The 20,412-nt window shown below is 45.3% G+C and overlaps 1 protein-coding gene across 1 annotated transcript in view; it reads right to left on the reverse strand.

Annotated features, from left to right (window-relative positions):
• LOC147445150 (MUS308 and mammalian DNA polymerase-like protein) overlaps window positions 1–19,981 on the reverse strand; it is a 57,630-nt gene extending 37,649 nt beyond the window's left edge. The window contains exons 1-5 of the mRNA XM_086527607.1: window positions 19,833–19,981; window positions 18,890–19,326; window positions 17,513–18,803; window positions 17,356–17,420; window positions 17,171–17,276 (exon numbers count right to left, since the gene is read on the reverse strand). Of these exons, the coding sequence (XP_086383733.1) occupies window positions 17,171–17,276; window positions 17,356–17,420; window positions 17,513–18,803; window positions 18,890–19,326; window positions 19,833–19,865 (1,932 nt within the window). The 5' untranslated portion in view covers window positions 19,866–19,981. The remainder of the gene's footprint in view (window positions 1–17,170; window positions 17,277–17,355; window positions 17,421–17,512; window positions 18,804–18,889; window positions 19,327–19,832) is intronic.
• Between the last annotated feature and the right edge of the window lie 431 nt (window positions 19,982–20,412).

Consider the following 20,412-nt stretch of genomic DNA (forward strand, 5'->3'; position numbering starts at 1 on the left):
TCTAAAGAACCCACAGAACCCACTTCCTCTGTCAATGCAATAAATGAGAACACGAGTGTGACCCAAGTTTCTCATGATCCTCCCATTGATGAGTCTCTCATGTGAAGGATCAGCGTTTTGTCATATTGTTTGACCCAGGTAGTATGCATGATGTGATTAGTGACTCTCTTGTCGAAAGAGCCCGCTTGGAGGTTAGCAAGACATCTCCTTTCGAGGTGTCGGGCTTCGCTCCCGGTATGGACTCTCTCGTCACACAAGAGTGCTTTGATGTTTTGTTCAGTGTTCAACAATTGTCCTTCCGCAGGAAATTTGTAGTATCTCCTCTTTCAGGATGTGATATGCTTTTAGCCATTCGATGGTTTCGTGAATATAACCCTCTGATTGATTGAGCAGCTAATACGTTCACTTTCAATGCTAAAAGTGACTCTGTTAGTCTTTTCTTCTTCAAAGCACGACACGCATGATTTGCATCATCAAAATGTGATTATTCACGAGCATGATGATTTGCAGGATAAAGATGTGATTGTTAACATGCGTGATGGTTTAGTTGATACTTTGTCTAGTGAAGCTAACCTCATTGCAGATTCGATCAATCACAAAGAACCGATCTTGGCTCTCGAGTCGAGGTCCAGAGAACCTCCACAGGAAGTATTCTGTGTTCAAATGCTTAGTCAGCACGCATTGTTCGAGTGTTTCATTCGTGATGCTTTCCTGTATTTTAGTCACCGTCTTTATGTGATCCCTTTTCATAGGCATGACATGTTGTACGATGAGCACGATTTACTCATGAATGAGTACGGATGTATGGGGATTACTCATGAAAAGCTGAAATGTTTGCACCCAAGGAATTCACATTCCATGTCTCTTCCTTAGCATGACACAGTATCCGAAAGAGCACAAGAAGGATTGAGCATCAAGCATCGGCATTTCCATTATGATTTTCCATAGTTGATTGATTTAGATCAGAAAGACAAGTTTCGAATTCATTGTTTACGTGTGTTTGATGAACGGTTTAGCACTCCGTCTATTTGTTCATCTACATTGCATGCACAGTCTTTCAAGAAGACTATAATTTTTTCAGTCACTTTACATGGAATGGGTATGTTCATGTTTTTGTGTTGGAAGTGGTTTCAGGAATTTTTATCCTCGAAGATTCTTGAAGAAGGTAGACGCATGACTATCGACGAAGTTGAAGCATTGAAGGAGCCATAGATAACTTTGTCGCTTTTGGCGCAGCCCAAAGAAGCAAGCGTTGCAGACCTTTATGAAGTTCAAGTATCACATGACCCACGCTTCAGAGTGGCCCTTGTCACAAAGTGATGACGTGGTTGTCCGAGAGGAAACCTTGACTGCTGCTGAAAACCCTAAATCTGCAAACCCTAACCCTAACCCTAACCCTAAAAGGCAGCAGGGCTGAAAACCCATGAAATGCGCAACATGCTGACGTGGCACCTTACGGCAATCCGGCAGCTTTCCAGCTTTTGCGGCAACTTGCTTTTCTCTACGCAAGTATGAGAAAGAGAGAGAGAAAGAGAAGTCTTTTGCTTTACTTGAAAACTCAAAGAGAGCTTGAGAGAGGAAAGAGCCTTTGCTTTTATTTAGGCTTTTGATTTGAAGCTTTTCGCGGCTCTTCTTTTGGCATCCCTTGTAATCATTAAATAAGTGGTTTGGGCTCCCACTCTACAGAGCATCTGGACGCAGAGTCTGAGAGTGAGACCCGAACCACTCTTGTACTTTGAACGTTGATTAATACATAAAGAAATACCGAAAGGGGCGCCAGTCTTTGGGGCCAATATCTCTAGGCACGGAACTCCGCCAGGCCAGTGCAAAACTATTATGAACTGTGAATTGTTTTGAAGTGGTTATTTGGTGCTGTCGTGATTGATTCTTGACTTGGAGTGTCCAAGTATGTTATTGTGGTATCAGAGCACGGGCGATTTCTCTTCTACGGGAAATCCGATCCCAATTTTTTTTTTCCGGCACCTATGGCTTCACGCAAGGATCAGTCGACTCCCTCTGCATCCGGAGATGTGGGCAAGAATCACAACGAAGATTCCGACAGAGAGTATGGTCCGCCTCGGCCTACTCAGGCAGAGCAACGAGAGATGAAGCGTCGTCAATTCATCGGCGATGCAACAAAGATGATGCTCAGTTTTGCAAAGGACCCGAAATTGGCAAAATATATGAGCGAGACTTCTTTCAGGAAGTGCACGAGCAGTGGCAGAAAACCACAATACCACCCCCGAAACCCGCTCTCAAGAAACCTTGTGCTCACAAGAAATATTCAGAGAAGAAATTAGAAGAGGTGGTTGATGCACGGATTGCTCAGCTTTTTGACGCGTAGAAAAAAGCCAAAAAGCAAAGCAAAAAGCAAAAGAAAGGCACTGACTTTCCGGGTTATTTGGGTCGTCGGTCGACATTTGACAAAGCAAAGAAACAGAAGAAGCGTGTTCGGTTTGAAGGAGTACCCAGTTCTTCTTCTTCTGACAGTTCTTCTAGCTCTTCAAATTCGAGCGAAGAAGACAGAAAAGGCAAAAAGCGAAGCAAGAAACAACGCTTCGGAAAGGGCAAGAAAAAAGCAAAGAAGTCTAAATCTCGCCCAATGAGTGACAATTCTACACAGGACTCGTTTACGGACAATTCAGACTCTGATGACGGCAACTTTTATGCAAACAAGAAGAATTTTTATAAAGCCAACCAGTATGACTTTCTGGAAGATAAAAGCAAGAAAGTCCGAGAGTTTAAGGAAGATGGACAATCGATCAAATTTGACACTTTTTCAGGTTTCAAAGATGCTTCAAAGGCTTTGTATTTTATACAGCAGTTTGACATCGCTTTCGCGGGAAGACGCTACTCAGAGCACTCCAAGATTCGGAGAGCTGCCTCTTATTTTAAGGGGAATGCTCGAACTTGGTGGTCCACGCTTCTTCTAAACAAGACTGCGCCAGTTAAATGGCTGAAATTTAAGAAGCTTTTTATTTCTTCTTGGCTGACTCAAGAGTATGAACGCGATATACGAGCTACTTGGAACCATCTTCGAATGACCAAGAGAGATACAATGGATGCTTATTGCGAGAGATTCTGGAGCTCTTTTCTACCCGCCTCTTCATTCAAGAAGATCTCATTCAGAGAACAGATTGAGCGGTTTACCTTGGGTCTACCTACAGAGATCGAGATCACTGCTTGGAATAGAAGTCAGGTTCTATTCGGGTGTTGATGAGTCATGCGAAGCGGGGCTTTGCCATTCACTATGGCAGTTTGACCTACCCCACCGATGAGATCATGACACAACAAGCCAAACAGACTTCAGCGAATGGAAATAGAAAGAGAAAGAGCAACCCAGAAAAGAAGGATGCACGACCCAAGCTTACTCTTCAGGAGAGAGCTCGCTTCATCAGGGAGGGGAAGTGCTTTGGATGTGGGGAACATGGACATATCTCCGCGAAGTGCCCTAAAAAGGCACAGAAAGAACAGAATGACAAGGATGACGACAAGCCTGAGAGTTTGAGAGCAGCTGAGGAACGTGGAAGAAAAGGCAAGATAAAAACAGGACTGGTTCCAGATTGTGTGGGTATCGATCCCAACACCATGGACGAGAGTATAGAACTTTGCCGAGCTTGTGGCAAAGTGAAAGACCAAGAGGCCCTGATCTTCTTTGATGGAGGAGCTAAGGCCAACTTCATTTCACCGGAATTGGCGGCACGGCTCGAGATCACTCCCGATCGGATGGGACCACTTGCGAAGGCTGTTCTAGCGGCACCTGGCAGGGACATAGCCATTACGCTTGTCATTGGCAAACTTCGATTGCATTGTAAGGGGTATTTGGGACATGAGGACTTTTACATAATGCCTTTGGAAGGTTGTGATGTTCTTTTAGGGATTCCCTGGTACCACAAGAACAACGCCGTGGTCGATTATCGGGCGAGGAAAGCGACATTGACTACAGAGATGGGCAGAACCATTGTACTTGATATTAAACTGAAGGGCGAGTCTGTCCCTATTGTATCGGCTTCGGCCATTTCTAAATTAATGAAATCCAGTCTGTTTGTTTACTCGATCTTTATGAAAGAATTGAGTGATAACGATAGGATAAATATATCTAAACTTGATAAAGAACGCCAAAATTTTCTCCACTCTCACGCCGATTGCTTCTCAGAGGGCCTACCAAGCGAGTTACCACCTGCTCGTCTTGAAGATCATACCATTGATCTGGTACCGGGAAGCACACCACCGAATCGGCCACCTTACCGTGTGAGCCGAGCACAGAATGAAGAGATTATGAACCAAGTGAAAGACCTCTTGGAAAAGGGTCTTGTCCAGCCTAGTACTTCACCGTATTGCTCTCCAGTTGTCACGTGACACATCCAACCCTATGTATCCATGGACAAGCTACAGCACGACAAGGGTTCAGTCAGTCCAATCAGTCTAGATTTAGAAGTGTTCTAGCACTTTTTGTGAGTCTGTTCGCAGACCGTGCATGCCCAGGCACTTAGTGTAGATGCATATCCTCTGGTTGCACACAGCATGATCATAAGCATTCCCATCAGAATCCTTCAGGGGAATTTTCCAGTGCATTTAGCGTATTTTCCCTATTTTTGACATTTTTCACTTATTATTTTTGAGTGACTTTTGTTGGAAAGTAGGTAGGGCAAATTGAGTAAGTTTGTATATAAGCAAACCTAGACTAGCACTAATCGAGAGAAGAGGCAACAGGAGCACCTTGCTAAACAGGCAACTTCTCAACAAGAACCCCCCCCCCCCCCCCCCCCCCCCCGCCAGGAGACTTAGCGTTTTCAGCCAAGGACAGCCAGCGTTTTTCTCTATTGTAGATCGGCCCCAGCTTTTTGCATTGCAAACCAACCCGGCGACAACAAGACACAGCAAAAGCCTAGCATTTTTTATTTGCAGACCAACCTCGACGTTTTGTAGATTACCGCGAGGAACCTCAAGCAACACCAACGTTTTCAGTTTTCAGCCTTTAGACATCACAGAAGAACCCCCAAACCTCGCAGATCTCACCTTCCCGCAACAGTTCCTTGCTGCACGGTCAGTTTCCGCAAGGTTTACAGTTTCAGCCCGGAAAACGCAGATTTCAGCATCTGCGTTTTCAGCGCGTCATCGTCATACCGTCGTCATCGACATCCTCACCCACATAGAGTCAAAATTCAGCAAATAGAAGATTTGCAGATTTCAGCCCGTCTCGTCATCGTCCTCATCGTCGGCAAGTCCAAGCATTGTAGAGATTTGCGCAATCATAAGTAGACCGCTCTCGCCATAGAGAGTGGGGCCTTCGGAGGAGGGTTTTACAACATCTCTAGTGTCGTATTCTCTTCTCTATCTCTCAGACTCATGCACTTCCATTCACTGTGTCCATTGCACTCTCTCATTAAGAACGGAAGGCTCTCCCTTCCATAAGAATGAAAAGGAACCTTGAGCACAGTTCAGAGCACTCATCTTGAACAAAGTTCAAACATTCATTCCGCTGCACCTTACATTGGTATCAGAGCTTTGGCAATGTTCTGTATCACTCAAGGAAAGAATCACAAGAATTTTTTTTGCTTGTTGAGGTCGCACGAACCCAAGTTCGCTTGGGCGTGTCGATATCTAATCGTGTTTTTCAGAATGACAGGAAACCCAAGAAAGAAGGGCTTGTCCAACCTCCCCTTGTGCCTCTTTTCACTCATTGAGAGCGGACCGTGCACTTAGCAGCCGGCCAATCGACGTGAGGTGGGAAAAAGCAACCTTCGTGTGAGCACAAGGCCGCCAAGGGGTGCACCCGTGGAAAAGAGCAGAACTCGAGTGAAGAGAAGATCCTTCTCTAACACAGATTGCAAGCGAAAGAAGAACCTCAAGCACTCAAGAACCTCAAGAACCAAGACCCCCAAGAACCCAAGTTCCTTGTAAACTTAAGAACCCAAGATCGCAAGAACCAACAAGAACCCACAACTTCAGTGGATGGTCATCACTCCAAGCGGAATGGATACTTCGCTTAGAGGTGATGAGTATGAGAGAGGCGAAGAAGAATTTTCCCCACCAGGAGGTTTTTCCGACCCTCCCCCTTCCCCATCTACGCCAAGGATTGCACTGACTCCTACGGAGTCCTACGGAGGAGTTGACGCAGTTGTTTATGGACATCAAGTTCGAACGCGAAGCAAAGAGAAGCAAACAGAAAGGCCTACGAAGAAGAAATGGCAGACATAGATCGTGAATACGAAGAAAGCATGGCAACCATAGAGCGTAAGTACGACTCGGAAGACAAAGAAAGACAAGCCAAATTGGATCGCGAAAACAAAGAAAGTCAAGCAGAATTTGATCAGGAGTACAAAGCCATAAAAGAAAAGAGCGACCAACACATGAAATAATTCTTGCGACTCTTTTCTCAAGTTCAAGCACAGATACAAGAGATTCAAGAAAAGGAGACTCTCTCAGTCTCTTCTTCTCCCAAGCATAGCACACATGATTTGCATGATGATTTGGATGCCAATGACACACATGATTTGCATGATGATCAAGATGTGATTTCTCACAAGCATGATGATTTGCATGAAGATGATATGATTGTTCACAAGGATGATGTGTTAGTTGATGCTTTTTCTAGCGAAGCTAACCCAGTTGCAGATTCAATCAATCACGAAGGATCGATCTTGGCTCTCGAGCCTAGGTCCAAAGAACCCCCTCAGGAAGAACCGATCTTGGCTCTCGAGACTAGGTCCAAAGAACCCTCATAGGAAGTATTATGTGTTCGCATGATTAGTCAACACACATTGTTTGAGTATTTCATTCGTGATCGTTTCTTGTATTTTCGGATTGTTCACGAAAAGCTGAAATGTATGCATTCAAGGAAGTTACATTCCATGTCTCTTCCTTGGCACGACACGGTTGTAGAAAGAGCACATGAAAGTGTGAGCACCAAGCATGGGCATTTCCGTTGTGAATTGCCACAGTTGATTGCTTTAGATCAGAAGAGAAAGATTCGATCTCATTGTTTGCGTGTGTGTGGTGAATGGTTTGGCACTCTATCTCTTTGTCCATCTACATTGCATGCACAGTCTATTAGGAAGACAATTTTTTCCACTCACTTTACATGGAATAGGTATGTTCATGGTTTTGTGTTGGCAATGGTTTCAAGAATTTTCAGCCATGGAGATTCTTGAAGAAGAAAGAAGCATGACTCTCAACGAAGTTGAAGCGTTGAAAGAGCCACAGAAGACTTTGTGTTGCTTTCGGCGCGGCCCATAGAACCAAGCGTTGCAGACCTTTATGAAGTTCAAGTACCGCACGACCCACACATCAGAGTGGGCCGACGAAGAGTCCCTTCCAGGATTCCGGATGCTATTGGCGATCTCCCTCGACGCCATACAGTTCGGTACCAGTACCTCACTCTGAAAAGGAGGGGATGTCACGTGACACATCCAACCCTGTGTCCATGGACAAGCTACAGCACGACAAGGGTTCGGTAAGTCTAGATTTAGAAGTGTTCTGGCACTTTTTGTGAGTTTGTTCGCAGACCGTGCATGCCCAAGCACTTAGTGTAGATGCATATCCTCTAGTTGCACACAGCATGATCATGAGCATTCCCATCAAAATCCTTCAGGGGAATTTTCCAGTGCATTTAGCCTATTTTCCCTATTTTTGACATTTTTCACTTATTATTTTTAAGTGACTTTTGTTAGAAAGTAGGTAGGGCAAATTGAGTAAGTTTGTATGTAAGCAAACCTAGACTAGCACTAATTGGCAGAAGAGGCAGCAGGAGCACCTTGCTCAACAGGCAACTTCTCAGCAAGACCCCCCCCCCCCCCCCCCCCCACGCAGGAGACTTAGCGTTTTCAGCCAAGGACAGCCAGCGTTTTTCTCCATTGCAGGTGGGCCCCAGTGTTTTGCATTGCAGACCAACCCGGCGACAGCAAGACACAGCAGAAGCCTAGCGTTTTTGCAGAAGCACAGAATTCAGCCCCTAGCGTTTTTTATTTGCAGACCAACCTCGGCGTTTTGCAGATTACCACGACGAAACCTCAAGCAACACCAGCGTTTTCAGTTTTCAGCCTTTAGACATCACAGAAGAACCCCCAAACCTCGCAGACCTCACCTTCCCGCAATAGTTCCTCGCCGCACGGTCAGTTTCCGCAAGGTTTACAATTTCAGCCTGGAAAACGCAGATTTCAGCATCTGCGTTTTCAGCGCGTCATCCTCGTACCGTCATCACCGACATCGTCACCGACATAGAGTCAGAATTCAGCAGATAGAAGATTTGCAGATTTCAGCCCTGAGCAGTTTCAGATTTCAGCCCGTCTCGACGTCGTCCTCATCGTCGTAGACATCATCGGCAAGTCCAAGCATTGTAGAGATTTGTGCAATCATAAGTAGACCGCTCTCGCCGTAGAGAGTGGGGCCTTCGGAGGAGGGTTTTACGTCTCTGATGTCGTATTCTCTTCTCTATCTCTGAGACTCATGCACTTCCATTCACTGTGTCCATTCACTTGTTTGTGTCCATTGCATTCTCTCATTAAGAACGGAAGGTTCTCCCTTCCATAAGAATGAAAAGGAACCTTGAGCACAGTTCGAAGCACTCATCTTGAGCAAAGTTCAAACATTCATTCCGCTGCACCTAACACAAGTGTTGTTGGTTTTGAAGAAAGACGGATCTTGGAGAATGTGCATCGATTAAATCACCATCAAGAATAGATTTTCGATTCCTAGGATCGATGATATACTCGACAGATTACAAGGATCCTCGTGCTTTAGCAGGATTGATTTGAAGAGTGGATATCATCATATCAGAATCGCGCGGGGAGACGTCTACAAGACAGCTTTTCAGACGACTTTTGGGTTATTTGAGTTTTTGGTGATGCCTTTTGGCTTAATCAATGCTCCTGCGACATTTAACCGGATGATGGACACGATTTTTCGAGAGTACAGACTATTTGTTGGCACTTTCTTTGACGATATCATTGTTTTCTCCAAGAATAAGGCAGAACACAGAGATCATCTGCTTCAGGTCTTTCAGGCATTACGAGATCACAAGTTAGTGATTAATGCAAAGAAAAGTGAATTTTTCCTACCAGAGATACACTTTTTGGGACACATTGTCTCTGCAACAGAAGTGCAAATGGATCCAGCCAAGATAGAGACTTTACGTGATTGGCCCGATTTGAAGAATGTCCATGAAGTTAGAAGCTTCTTGGGACTGTGTTCGTACTACAGGCGGTTCATTCGAAAGTTTGCAGAGGTTGCTTCCCCTCTGCATATCTTGAGACAGATAGGAGTCCTTTTCTCGTGGGGACCCACAGAGGTGACTGCCTTTCAGACATTGAAAGAGAAATTGACTACGGGACCAGTTTTGACCTTGCCGGACTTGCAGAAGTCATTTGAAGTATATTGTGATGCTTGTGGTCGTAGTCTGGTTGCGTCTTAATGCAAGAAGGCCATGTCATTGCTTACGAGAGCCGATTGTTCTCAAGGCCGGAGATGACAGCACAGATTTATGAGAAAGAGCTTTTGGCGGTTATCCATGCTCTTACTCAATGGCGGCATTACCTACTCGGAGCGGATTTTACTGTCTTTACAGACCATCAAAGTTTGCGCTACTTCTTGTCACATAAGCAACTTTTGGAAAAGCAGATGCGGTGGGCGAACATCTTGTCACAGTTTCACTTCCAGATTGTCCATGTGCAAGGACAAAAGAAAGTGGTGACAGATGCTTTGGCTCGAAAGCCGTTGATTCTGGCTATTTCCACGATACATCATAGGAGCTTCGAGGATATGGTCGACCAGTATGCCACAGATACAGATTTTGCACACATTTTCACACAGATACGAGATGGGGAGACAGTAGCGGGATATTCCATTCGGGATGGCTACTTGATGTTGTGCGCTACACAGCCGTTGAGGGAAAAGGTTATGACTGAATGACATTGTCCACCTTTTACGAGTCACCGCGGCATTGCTACCACCATGAAAGGGATAGAGAGATACTTCTTTTGGCCGAGACTCAACAAGGATGTGGAAGAGTTTGTGTGCAGTTGCTTGGTATGCCAGAAGGTCAAGTTGAACAGGCATAAAGCATAGGGATTGTTACAGCCTTTACCCATACCCACCCACCCCTGGGAAGTATTGCAATGGATTTCATTTTTGATCTCCCAAGAACACAGAGTGGTCACGATGGTATTTGGACTATTATTGACAGATTTAACAAGCAGGCTCATTTCATTCCAGTGAAGAAAACAGTCAAGCCGGATCACTTAGCGAGACTGTTTGTGGCCTAGATCTTCAGATTACATGGCATGCCTAAGACGATTGTCTCCGACAGGGACCCCAGATTTACGAGTTTGTTTTGGAAGGCAATTTGGGAGAACATTGACAGCGGTTGCAGTTCTCGTCATCGTTCCACCCGCAGACTGACGAGCAATCTGAGATTGCCAATTCAGTGGTTCTAGATTTATTGAAGTCTTATATCTCATATCAGAAGACTCAATGGGAAAAGTATCTACCTTTAGTGGAATTTGCCTACAATAACACGATACACTCTTTGACTGGGAAGGCGCCATTTGAGATTGTTGAAGGTGCTGCGAAGGTTCCACCCTTCCTAAGCACGAAAGATAAGATTTTTGAAGCGGATGAATATACGCGAGACTTAGCTACGGCTTTTACAAAGGTTCGCGAGACTTTGCAGAAATCTCAAGAACGACAGAAAAAGGCAACGGATCGCCATTGTCGCGACTTGAAATTGAAGGAGGATGATTGGGTGCTCTTACGTTTTGAGAAGGCACACTTGAGAAAGAAAAAGGGAAAGGAAAGCTTTTTCCAAAGGTTAGTATGCAATACTACGGACCTTTCCAGATCACTAAAAAGATAAATGATGTCTCCTTCCTACTGAAACTGCCTAATACTTGGAGGATTCACAGTGCATTTCATGTGAGTCTCTTGAAACCTTTCTTGAAACCTTTCAAAGGTGATGTGCCTGATGATGGGGAGCCTAATGAGCAACCCGAAGTGGAAGAAAACGAGGAGATCCTTGTTCCTGAACAGATTTTGGCACATAAAGATACGAAGAATAAAGGTAAAGTCCGAAGGCGGTTCTTGGTTAAGTTCAAGAACTATCCTGCATTGGATGCGAAGTGGATGGAGGAGGAGGACTTGGCAGATACTCCTCAGATTGTGAAACTTTACCTCAAGGCTTTTGGTTTAGCATAGTCTACTCCAAATGGAACTCAAGTCTCAGAATCCAGCTTGGCCGGAGATCTGGTGCAATGGGATGCACAAGAGGGGAGTCACTCCCCTCCTTTGTCAACAGATGCCTTGATTTAGATACTAGAGTCACTGATGTCTCTTCGAGCTTCAGGGATACTGAAAGCTTCTACTGTATGACTTTATGAAATGGAATTCCTAATTATGATACTGATTTGTTCTTGACTTCTTTTAAGTGCAGGAACTGATAGACGAAATGACTACAGCATTTTGGTCTGATTGATCTCGAATAGACATGGTTGCAATAGGGGTTAGTCAATCGGACATCGATGAGGTCCGATTGGATCTAGATGCGATTTCTAGCTACATTGCCGATAAATCCTGATCTAAGATCCAAATGAATGTTCGATGTCATGTGATGTCCTGTGATGTCTAGTGATGTCCTGTGATGTCGTGTGATGTGACTGTCGATTGGTACATGTGCTAGATGTGTGTTCCTAGTACGTAGGTACTAATAGTCAGTGTCTTAGCTTATGGCCTCTGTCTGTTTTGCAAGCGTAATCGAGGGCGATTACAATGCTTTCAAGAGGGGGGGTATGTCACAAAGTGATGACGTGGTTGCCCGAGAGGAAACCTTGACTGCTGCTGAAAACCCTAAATCTGCAAACCCTAACCCTAAATTCTGACCTAACCCTAAAAGGCAACAGGGCTGAAAACCCGTGAAATGCACAACATGAGTCCGGCAGCTTTCCAGCTTTTGCGGCAACTTGCTTTTCTCTACGCAAGTATGAGAAAGAGAGAGAAAAAGAAGTCTTTTGCTTTATTTGAAAACTTAAGAGAGCTTGAGAGAGGAAAGAGCCTTTGCTTTTATTTAGGCTTTTGATTTGAAGCTTTTCGCGGCTCTGCTTTTGGCATCCCTTGTAATCATTAAATAAGTGGTTTGGGCTCCATCTCTACAGAGCATCTGGAGGCGAAGACTGAGAGTGAGACCCGAACCACTCTTGTACTTTGAACACTGATTAATACATAAAGAAATACCGAAAGGGGCGCCAGTCTTTGGGGCCAATATCTCTAGGCACGGAACTCCGCTAGGCCAGTGCAAATCTATTGTGAACTGTGAATTGGTTTGAAGTGGTTATTTGGTGCTGTCGTGATTGATTCTTGACTTGGAGTGTCCAAGTCTGTTTACAGCCGACGAAGAGTCCTTTCCAGGATTCCGGACGTTGTTGGCGATCTCCCTCGACGCCATACAGTTCGGTACCAGTACATAACTTTGAAAAGGAGGGGATGTCACGTGCACATCTAACCCTGTGTACGTGGACAAGCTACTTCATGTCTAGGGTTCAGTTGGGTTCAGTTAGCCTAGCTTAGGAAGTGTTCTGGCACTTTTGTGAGTCTGTTCGCAGACCGTGCATGTCCAAGCACTTAGAGTAGATGCATATCCTCTGGTTGCACACAGCATGATCATCAGCATTACCATCACATTTTACATTGAAGAAAACCTATTTTTCCTATTTTAGCCATTTTTCACTTATTATTTTTAAGTGACTTTGTTGGGAAACTGGGCAGGGCAATTTGACTCAGCAAGTATATAAGAAAACCCAGCGCTAGCACTTTCTAGCAAAAGAGGCAGGAGACCACCATCAAAGTGCACCTTCTCAGCAAGACCGGCAAGAAGACTCAACGTTTTCAAGCTACCAAGATCAGCCAGCTTTTTCATTTGCATTGCAGATCAGCCAACGTTTTGCATTTGCAGATCCAACCTGGCGACAACAGGACACAGAAGGAGCCTAGCGTTTTTGCTGCAGATTGAAGGGGATCGGGGAGCACCACAGACGAAGAGTGAGAGAGAGAGGAGACACACACGATGTGGGTGGGGAGACTGTGAAGTGGCAACTCCCCCTATACAGTATACTCACTATAAGTATAGGGTAACAGTGGGCGGGCGCCCATGACCTGGGCGACCGGTCAAGGCACATAGGCCTTAACCCCAACAACCTCCCACTTAAAGGCCAATGTGCCTTTAAGCAAGATCTACTAGTGTACAACTAATAGAAGGTGAGATATTCTCTCAACCTATGCCCACTGACTTTCGATGAGCTAGTGCATCCGGCTCTACTGATAGACAAATATCTCGCTGTGGAAGCCACACAGAGCTAGCTCCAAGCTCTGCAAAGAGTCTACAAGAGCTCATGCACTCCTGCAAGTATCGGTCCAATACCTGCAAACCTCCCCTATGCTCTATGCCGAGATCAGTCATCGCACAACTAAGCAACCCTGCTGCAAATGCTCCCAGTGCAGCTGTTATGTCGGGCCTCGAGATCAGCATCTCGTACATGAGGACACCGAACATTGATGCAACCCTGGCAACCTCTGCCACCTCCAACTCAGAACTCAACTCATGGCAATCCTGTCCCCTATCATAGAGACCATGGCACTCTGACTCCGAGCTCTGGAGTGACTCCTCGTGCCCACCACATATCACATGTGTACCAAGAGTATCCATCTGTCCTAAATCTACATCAAGCTCTGGCATAAGCATATCAAGAAATGACTCCACAATAGTCGACATCTCAACATTCATGTGAGTCATCTCTGTCATCACCTCTGATGAATCATCCTGCTGTGACTCACTAGAGCTGTCCCGCTCTACCTGTGCATCCGTAGACGCAACTTGCACAACAAGGTCACTGCTCTGCACTCCATGCAAAGCATCCTACAACCCACAAGCAAAGAGACTCTCCTGCTCTCTCGCTCTCTACCTGGCTGCATGATCACAGAGACAACACCGTCTCTCCTGTGATGCACATGCAATGGGTAACTTGTACCACTCCTGGCACCTCTCGCAATCACTAGCGAACCCAAATGCATCACAAAATCTAGCTTTCGTAGCGAAATCTGACATCCACAATCTGTAAGCTGACCAATCGAGATCAAACTCACTGTCAAATCTGGTACATAGCGCACGTCGTAACAAGTAAGATGCACCACTCGGTAATGACAGTCTCACATCTCCTGCACCTGCTATCGCATGCACCGATCCATCGGTCAAACGTACACTGCCAAGCATCCCGCTAGAATAGCTACAAAACCATTCATGATGCAGCGTGACATGAAACATAGCATCTGCGTCTAGCAACCACTGCGAAGGGAGTGTACTATCCACATGTATAGCATCTCGTGCATAGCTCGAGATAAAAGTGACATCCCAGTCACTAGTGTACTCCGACACTACATCTGCCTCAACTGTCAAAGCAACTGAGTCCATGGCATCACTACATATATCTCTGAGACTGCCATGTCTCCTACGATGTCGCATACGACGAAAACAGCGCCGTCTAACGTGTCCAGAATGACCACAATACCAACATGTCACCTGTCGGCGTGCTTGTGAATGTACATGTCTCACACGAGTCCGTGATGACTCATATCTATCATACATTTCATGTAATCTGCGCCAAAGTGCTCTCGAAGTAGCCTCATACATAACAAGAGCATATACAGATTCCACAAGGTGCAAAGAGAATGTAGATAGTGACATCTCCTCTAGCTCCTTCCACTAATCGTCAGACATGTTTGAAGGTCTACCTGCATCACCACTCAATGGTCGATGCAACCCTCGCTGTGTCAATGCATCAAGCATACACTCTCTCCATGCTGCAAAGTCTGACCCATCAAACATGCACATTTCGGAGAGATCATAATCTGAGCGATCACCTGTCTCTGCCATGAGCACAATGTAGCAAACTAGAAAGCAAAACCACCTCACCAACAACACCTGAAAACTGTCTACAAATATGGCCAGAAACACAATGTAAAACCTGTGAGACACACTACAAAATAGAGCTCCCGCAATGTCAATACAAGCCTCGCCTGCTCTAGTATCACACTGCAATCAAACGCACTACTTACAAGACGCATTCATGACGACCATAACCTTGTGCATAATCTTCACCGAATCAGCCCTGAAATTCAACCCAAAATTACAAAATTCTCAGCTCTCTTGCATGGCCAAAAACAGTCCGTAATTCAATCCCACACTACCAACCGTAGCGCATAAAAAATCAGCCCAAAACTTCTCCAAGAAGTTATGACTTGTTCGGTCTGAAGATCACCTGCACACACGCCGTCATAGAGCATACATCTGTGAGCTAATCACCAAGCCCACACTGTGCGGTATCGATGCATACACGCACAAATCTCCCACCTGCAGAGAACACCGCACGCAAATGCCGAGTGCAACCCGTAATCTCTACCTAGATCGCATAAATGATACGCATAAAACTCCTGGGAAAATTTTGCCAGAGTTTTGTCAGTAAATGGCCACAAAATCAGTAACCAAACTGACTACACACTCAAAACCATGAGCAACCAAAGCGCATCAAACCGCACTCCAAATGCATGCACCAATCTCCACACTTTGCATACATCATTGCAAACACCTGCAAATCTAGTACACAAATATCTTCTCTACCTGTGACTGCCAAAAAAACATGCTCGAGGCATACATTGCCGAGCTTAAAATGCAATCACATTAGTCTCCCTGGTATCAAACCACATAAGGCATACATCGTATCCTCCCACCTGTGAGGAAACTTGCAGCAAATATCACTCTCACATCTGAGAGCAAACCATGTGTGGAATCCTCGACACACAATAAACAACTGCTGCTGCAGAAAATTCAGCGTTCAGAATTTTAAAATTCTGATATGACGAGCGCGTCCGGAGCGTGCCAAAACCCCAAGGTAAACTCCTGGATCACATGTATCTGAGTCTGGGTGTGAAAGCTATGCCAAAAAACCTCCGTTTCGACCCAAAAACGCAGCATAAACTGCCAAAAGAGGGCTGAAAAATGCAGCTCCTCAACCGTAACTCGAATGAGGTTTTTGATGGCTCGAATGGCTTCGAAAGGGGGATAAAATGGCAGGATACCTGCAGGAAACACTCTCGGAAAGCTGAATTTTCCGATGCCGAAGTCGAAACCCTGTTTGCACTCTTAAAAGTGCGCGCGCGGACGCGATTTCGGAAATGAAATTGGCTCTCCGCTGTCGTCGTGACTGTGCACACACGCGCTCCCTCCGCACCTACGCTCTGATACCAATTGAAGGGGATCGGGGAGCACCACAGACGGAGAGTGAGAGAGAGAGAAGGAGACACACACGATGTGGGTGGGGAGACTGTGAAGTGGCAGCTCCCCCTATACAGTATACTCACTATAAGTATAGGGTAACAGTGGGCGGGCGCCCATGACCTGGGCAACCGGTCAAGGCACATAGGCCTTAACCCCAACACAGACCTCAGAACTGGCCTAGCGTTTTTGGACCAGATTTTCAGCCTAGTGTTTTTGCAGATTTCCGGCGTGAAGACCTTCTCTGCATCAGCGTTTTCAGTTTTCAGCGTCTAGACTCCGCACTGCAAGTTCCAAACCTCGCAAATCTCACCTTCCCGCAGCAGATACTCGCCGAACGGTTAGATCAGACAGAGTTTGCAAATTCAGCCTGGAAAACGCAGCATCTGCGTTTTCAGCGCGTGGCACAACAATCTTATGGGACACAAATTATTTTCTACAGACAAATGGGGAAATCATAGTAATTGTGGATCCATCCAAAACGATGTGTATACATATTCTGCAATGATCTAGCTTGGCCCTCGTATATATATATACCCACTACAGTGATGTGGGTGTCATGAAAATGGAAATAAGACAAGGTATAAGGCTCCCAAATATTAATATGTAAGACCCAGTCAATAGGGCACTCTTTGAAAGTAAAAGGTGACTATATTTGTTGTCTGCAGGGGGTAGTATTTAAACCAGTCATTTAATTTGCTAGCAATATACAATAGGATTATAATGAGTTATCCTGCTGACTTTAGTACAGAGTTTGGTTTTGCAAGGTGACTTGATAGTCATCCATGGTTCTTCTTGATGAAATGACATCAGCTAGCTGCTATTTCATGAAACTTAAGACTAATCGATACTTTATACCTTCTCAGAGCAGATTGATACATATGGCAAAACAAGTAGAGCCTTTTTTCCCGTTGAGATAACCTTCCTCAGCATGAGAATCTCTGCAACAAGGCTCTTGCCAGCACTATCAAAAAAGCGAGAAGGCTGAGAGACTGTCAACAGTCTTAGAGCCCAAAATCCAGATGGTTCTTCTAAAAGCGTACCTGGTTGATGCACAATAAATCAAATTCTTGCCTTCTAGCACTCCGTTGAGTTGTAGGCAGTCCACCTGAAACAAAAGCATGTAGGTACTTGGACAATAGAAATGCACCCTATAAACATAGAAGCAATTCAAGTACCCGTGACTTATAAGGTCATAACCTGCCAAGGGTAAAGCTTCATTAACCCCTTTTTTGCATAAACAGAGGATATCGGTCCCGGCAGCCAATCACTTAAGTTACTTTTAGATTCTGGTGTGACAGAGATTGGCAAAGAGACTGCAGGTGCAGCACCTTCGATAGTGGGTTTGGATTTCTCCATGGTGCCAACAAATTGGTAAATGATTGAGCCGGTTTCGACCTTGTCCTGCATTTTTGACTTCTCACCATGTCCTTTTGTAGCTGTCTTTTCAAGTTTCCCTGCAAGCTCCTCTGCAACAGACCCACCACTGTCTTTTGGAGACAACTCAGCTTTCATAGGCATTGAGCTAGTCAAAGCTACTCCATTGACATTCTCAACTGGCAGACCAGACGGATTCTTATCAGTTAGGAGATTCTTAACATCGTCCACTTTATCTGGAGAATTGCTGAAGTCAAACCGCCGCACAGGTAAAGGGGATACTTCTGAACCATCTTGCAAATTGTAGGAGACCCTTCCATAGGTGTTGTTTACAACCAAAGGATCTGAGGCATGAGGCAAGGGAGTGTCCCTACATTCAGGGTTGAGAACAGTCTCTTCGTGAACCTTTTTATCACTACAGTTCACAATCATGCCCTTCTCCCTCTGTAACACGTTTCCTTTTGCTGCATCAGGCAGCTTATAGGAGGGCATTGCATGGCAAGTACCAACATTAGGTGAAAAATTGCTTTGTCTCCCATCCACAACAGTAACAGAGCTATTTGAAGCACCATCCACCTTGTTAGAGACGAGTCCATCCACCAGGCTAATTGCCTCATCCCAGAATTCATCACCTGGGGAGAATAGTGATGTTCCAGCGCTCCATCCAGCGGGGCGCTTTAACCGGGAAGCGCTTTTTGTCCGAGGTGTGCTGACATTTTTTCTCTTCACACCACTCAAAGAAGCACGCCCTCTTCGATTGCTCACTGCAGGAGACTCAAAAGTGAGGTCAGAAGCTGTCGACTTGATCAAGACTGCATGTGGCTTAATGCTACTAGAAACAGCAGTCTCACTGCATACAGCCACATTCTGACTGAATGGTCCATCTCTGAGATCATCTGGAACATCAAGGACATCAACTTTATAGTTGCTGCTAGAGGTGCCTACAGATTGCTTCAATGTAGGAGCGTTATCAAGTTGCTCATTTCCTGCGATCCCTGTATTCATCACTTTGTCTTTTGACTTGTCAATACTATTCTCATTGTCCCCTTTTTTCACTGTAATTTGGGCATGAGTAGAGAGCTTGCTAGGTGACGTTACAGATGAAACGATATCACTGCTTTCATAAAACAGTACATTGAATGGCTAGCCCTCAACAAAAACAGCAAGTATGCTTCTCAACATGTTGGAGGAAAATAGTACCTGCAACAAATTGAGAGGAAATCGTTTGCAAATTGGGCAAGCTCATTATTGTGTTTACCCATCTCAGCAGCAACAGCTCCGTCATTTTTGCTTTTATCACCTTCATCTTTTTTGATAGCCACCTGTAAATCTTCATTGCCTGAACTGATAATAGAGCTCAAAGAGCAACGCCGAAGAAGAAACGATGCTGGCTGCTCCTGATCCTTATTCAGAACTTGTTTGCATAGTTTCCGATCCTTCTTCTCTAAATCTTCTCTCTGTCTTGAAGCATAAGCATCGAGAGCTTCAGACACTTCTGAATAAGATCTGTCATTCTCAGTAGCGACCAGATAATTGTCGAGGGTGTTCTTCTTGCTTGGTGACTGTAGCACTTTATCCAATCTTGAAGATGGTAAATCATTAGAGCTGGAGGACCGTCTCTTCTTTGCACGGAAGAACTGCAAGGGTTACAATAAGAAACTCAAAATATAATATTTTGGAGTAGTCAATAAGATAATTGTATTGGATTTGGCAGAGAACAAATAGAAAACAGCCTATCAAGGTTAACCATCATGCAGTCAGAGTCTGATGGGAAAAATTTCAAGATAAGCTCTCTGCATTTGTTTGCAAGAAATATTATCCCCACTCTTGGAGTCTTGGCCTTGCTGCACACATTCAAACCCAATCCAGCTCCACCCAAATTGGAAAAGAACACCACCATCTCATCACGTGCAAGCCACTATACCAACACTGATTCTCAGACAGGTGCTCTGTGTGTGTGTGTGTGTGTGTGTGTGTGTGTGTGTGTGTGTGTGTGCGTGTGCGCGCGGGCGCACGTGCATGTGCCCGAACATCAGGCTTGGCTGTAGCAAATTTCAATCCCCACAGAACTTTGAAGCTCAACGTATAAGAAGCTGCAAAACCACCTCCGTCTGCAACAGTTCTGTTTAGAGGCAGCACTTACCTCGTCCACCCTGCTCACACGATCTCCATCCATCCCCAAGATTGCCGAAGAGTTCACCTCTTCATCTTCATCTTCATCGGTAATGAAGGCTGCTTCCTTCCAGTTCAAAGAGAATTGGCGGGCACGCTAGAGAGAGAGAGAGAGAGAGAGAGAGAAGAAGAAGAGAGAGAACGTGTCGTAAAAAGGCCAAAATGACCTTTGAGACCAAAAGTTACAACCGGCCCAATTTTGTTTAATGTTTTATTAATGGGAATCGCGGACGTCCTGCTCGTAATTTTTATTAATGTTTTAGTATAGGAATCGGGGAAGATTCGCTCGCAAGCAGGTGGCGATTGATGGGGGAGGCAAGGCGAGGCACCCTCCATGGGGCACAAGGCTTCGGACGACATGCGAGGAGGGACGCAAGCTTCAGATGACGAGCAAGGAGGGTCGCCAATTGTCCAGAATGGCCACCTGCAGGGGTTCTGGCTGCTGGTGGCGCAAGTTCAGTCTTTTTTTGAAGTGTGGTTTGCGACCTGAAGCAGCAGTAGCCGGGTGTTGGCCCGGTTATGCTAGCCAGTCTCAAAGACGGATCACAGAC

This window comes from Adiantum capillus-veneris, chromosome 13 (assembly GCF_014529385.1).
Source record: "Adiantum capillus-veneris isolate H3 chromosome 13, ASM1452938v2, whole genome shotgun sequence".
Taxonomy (NCBI): domain Eukaryota; kingdom Viridiplantae; phylum Streptophyta; class Polypodiopsida; order Polypodiales; family Pteridaceae; genus Adiantum; species Adiantum capillus-veneris.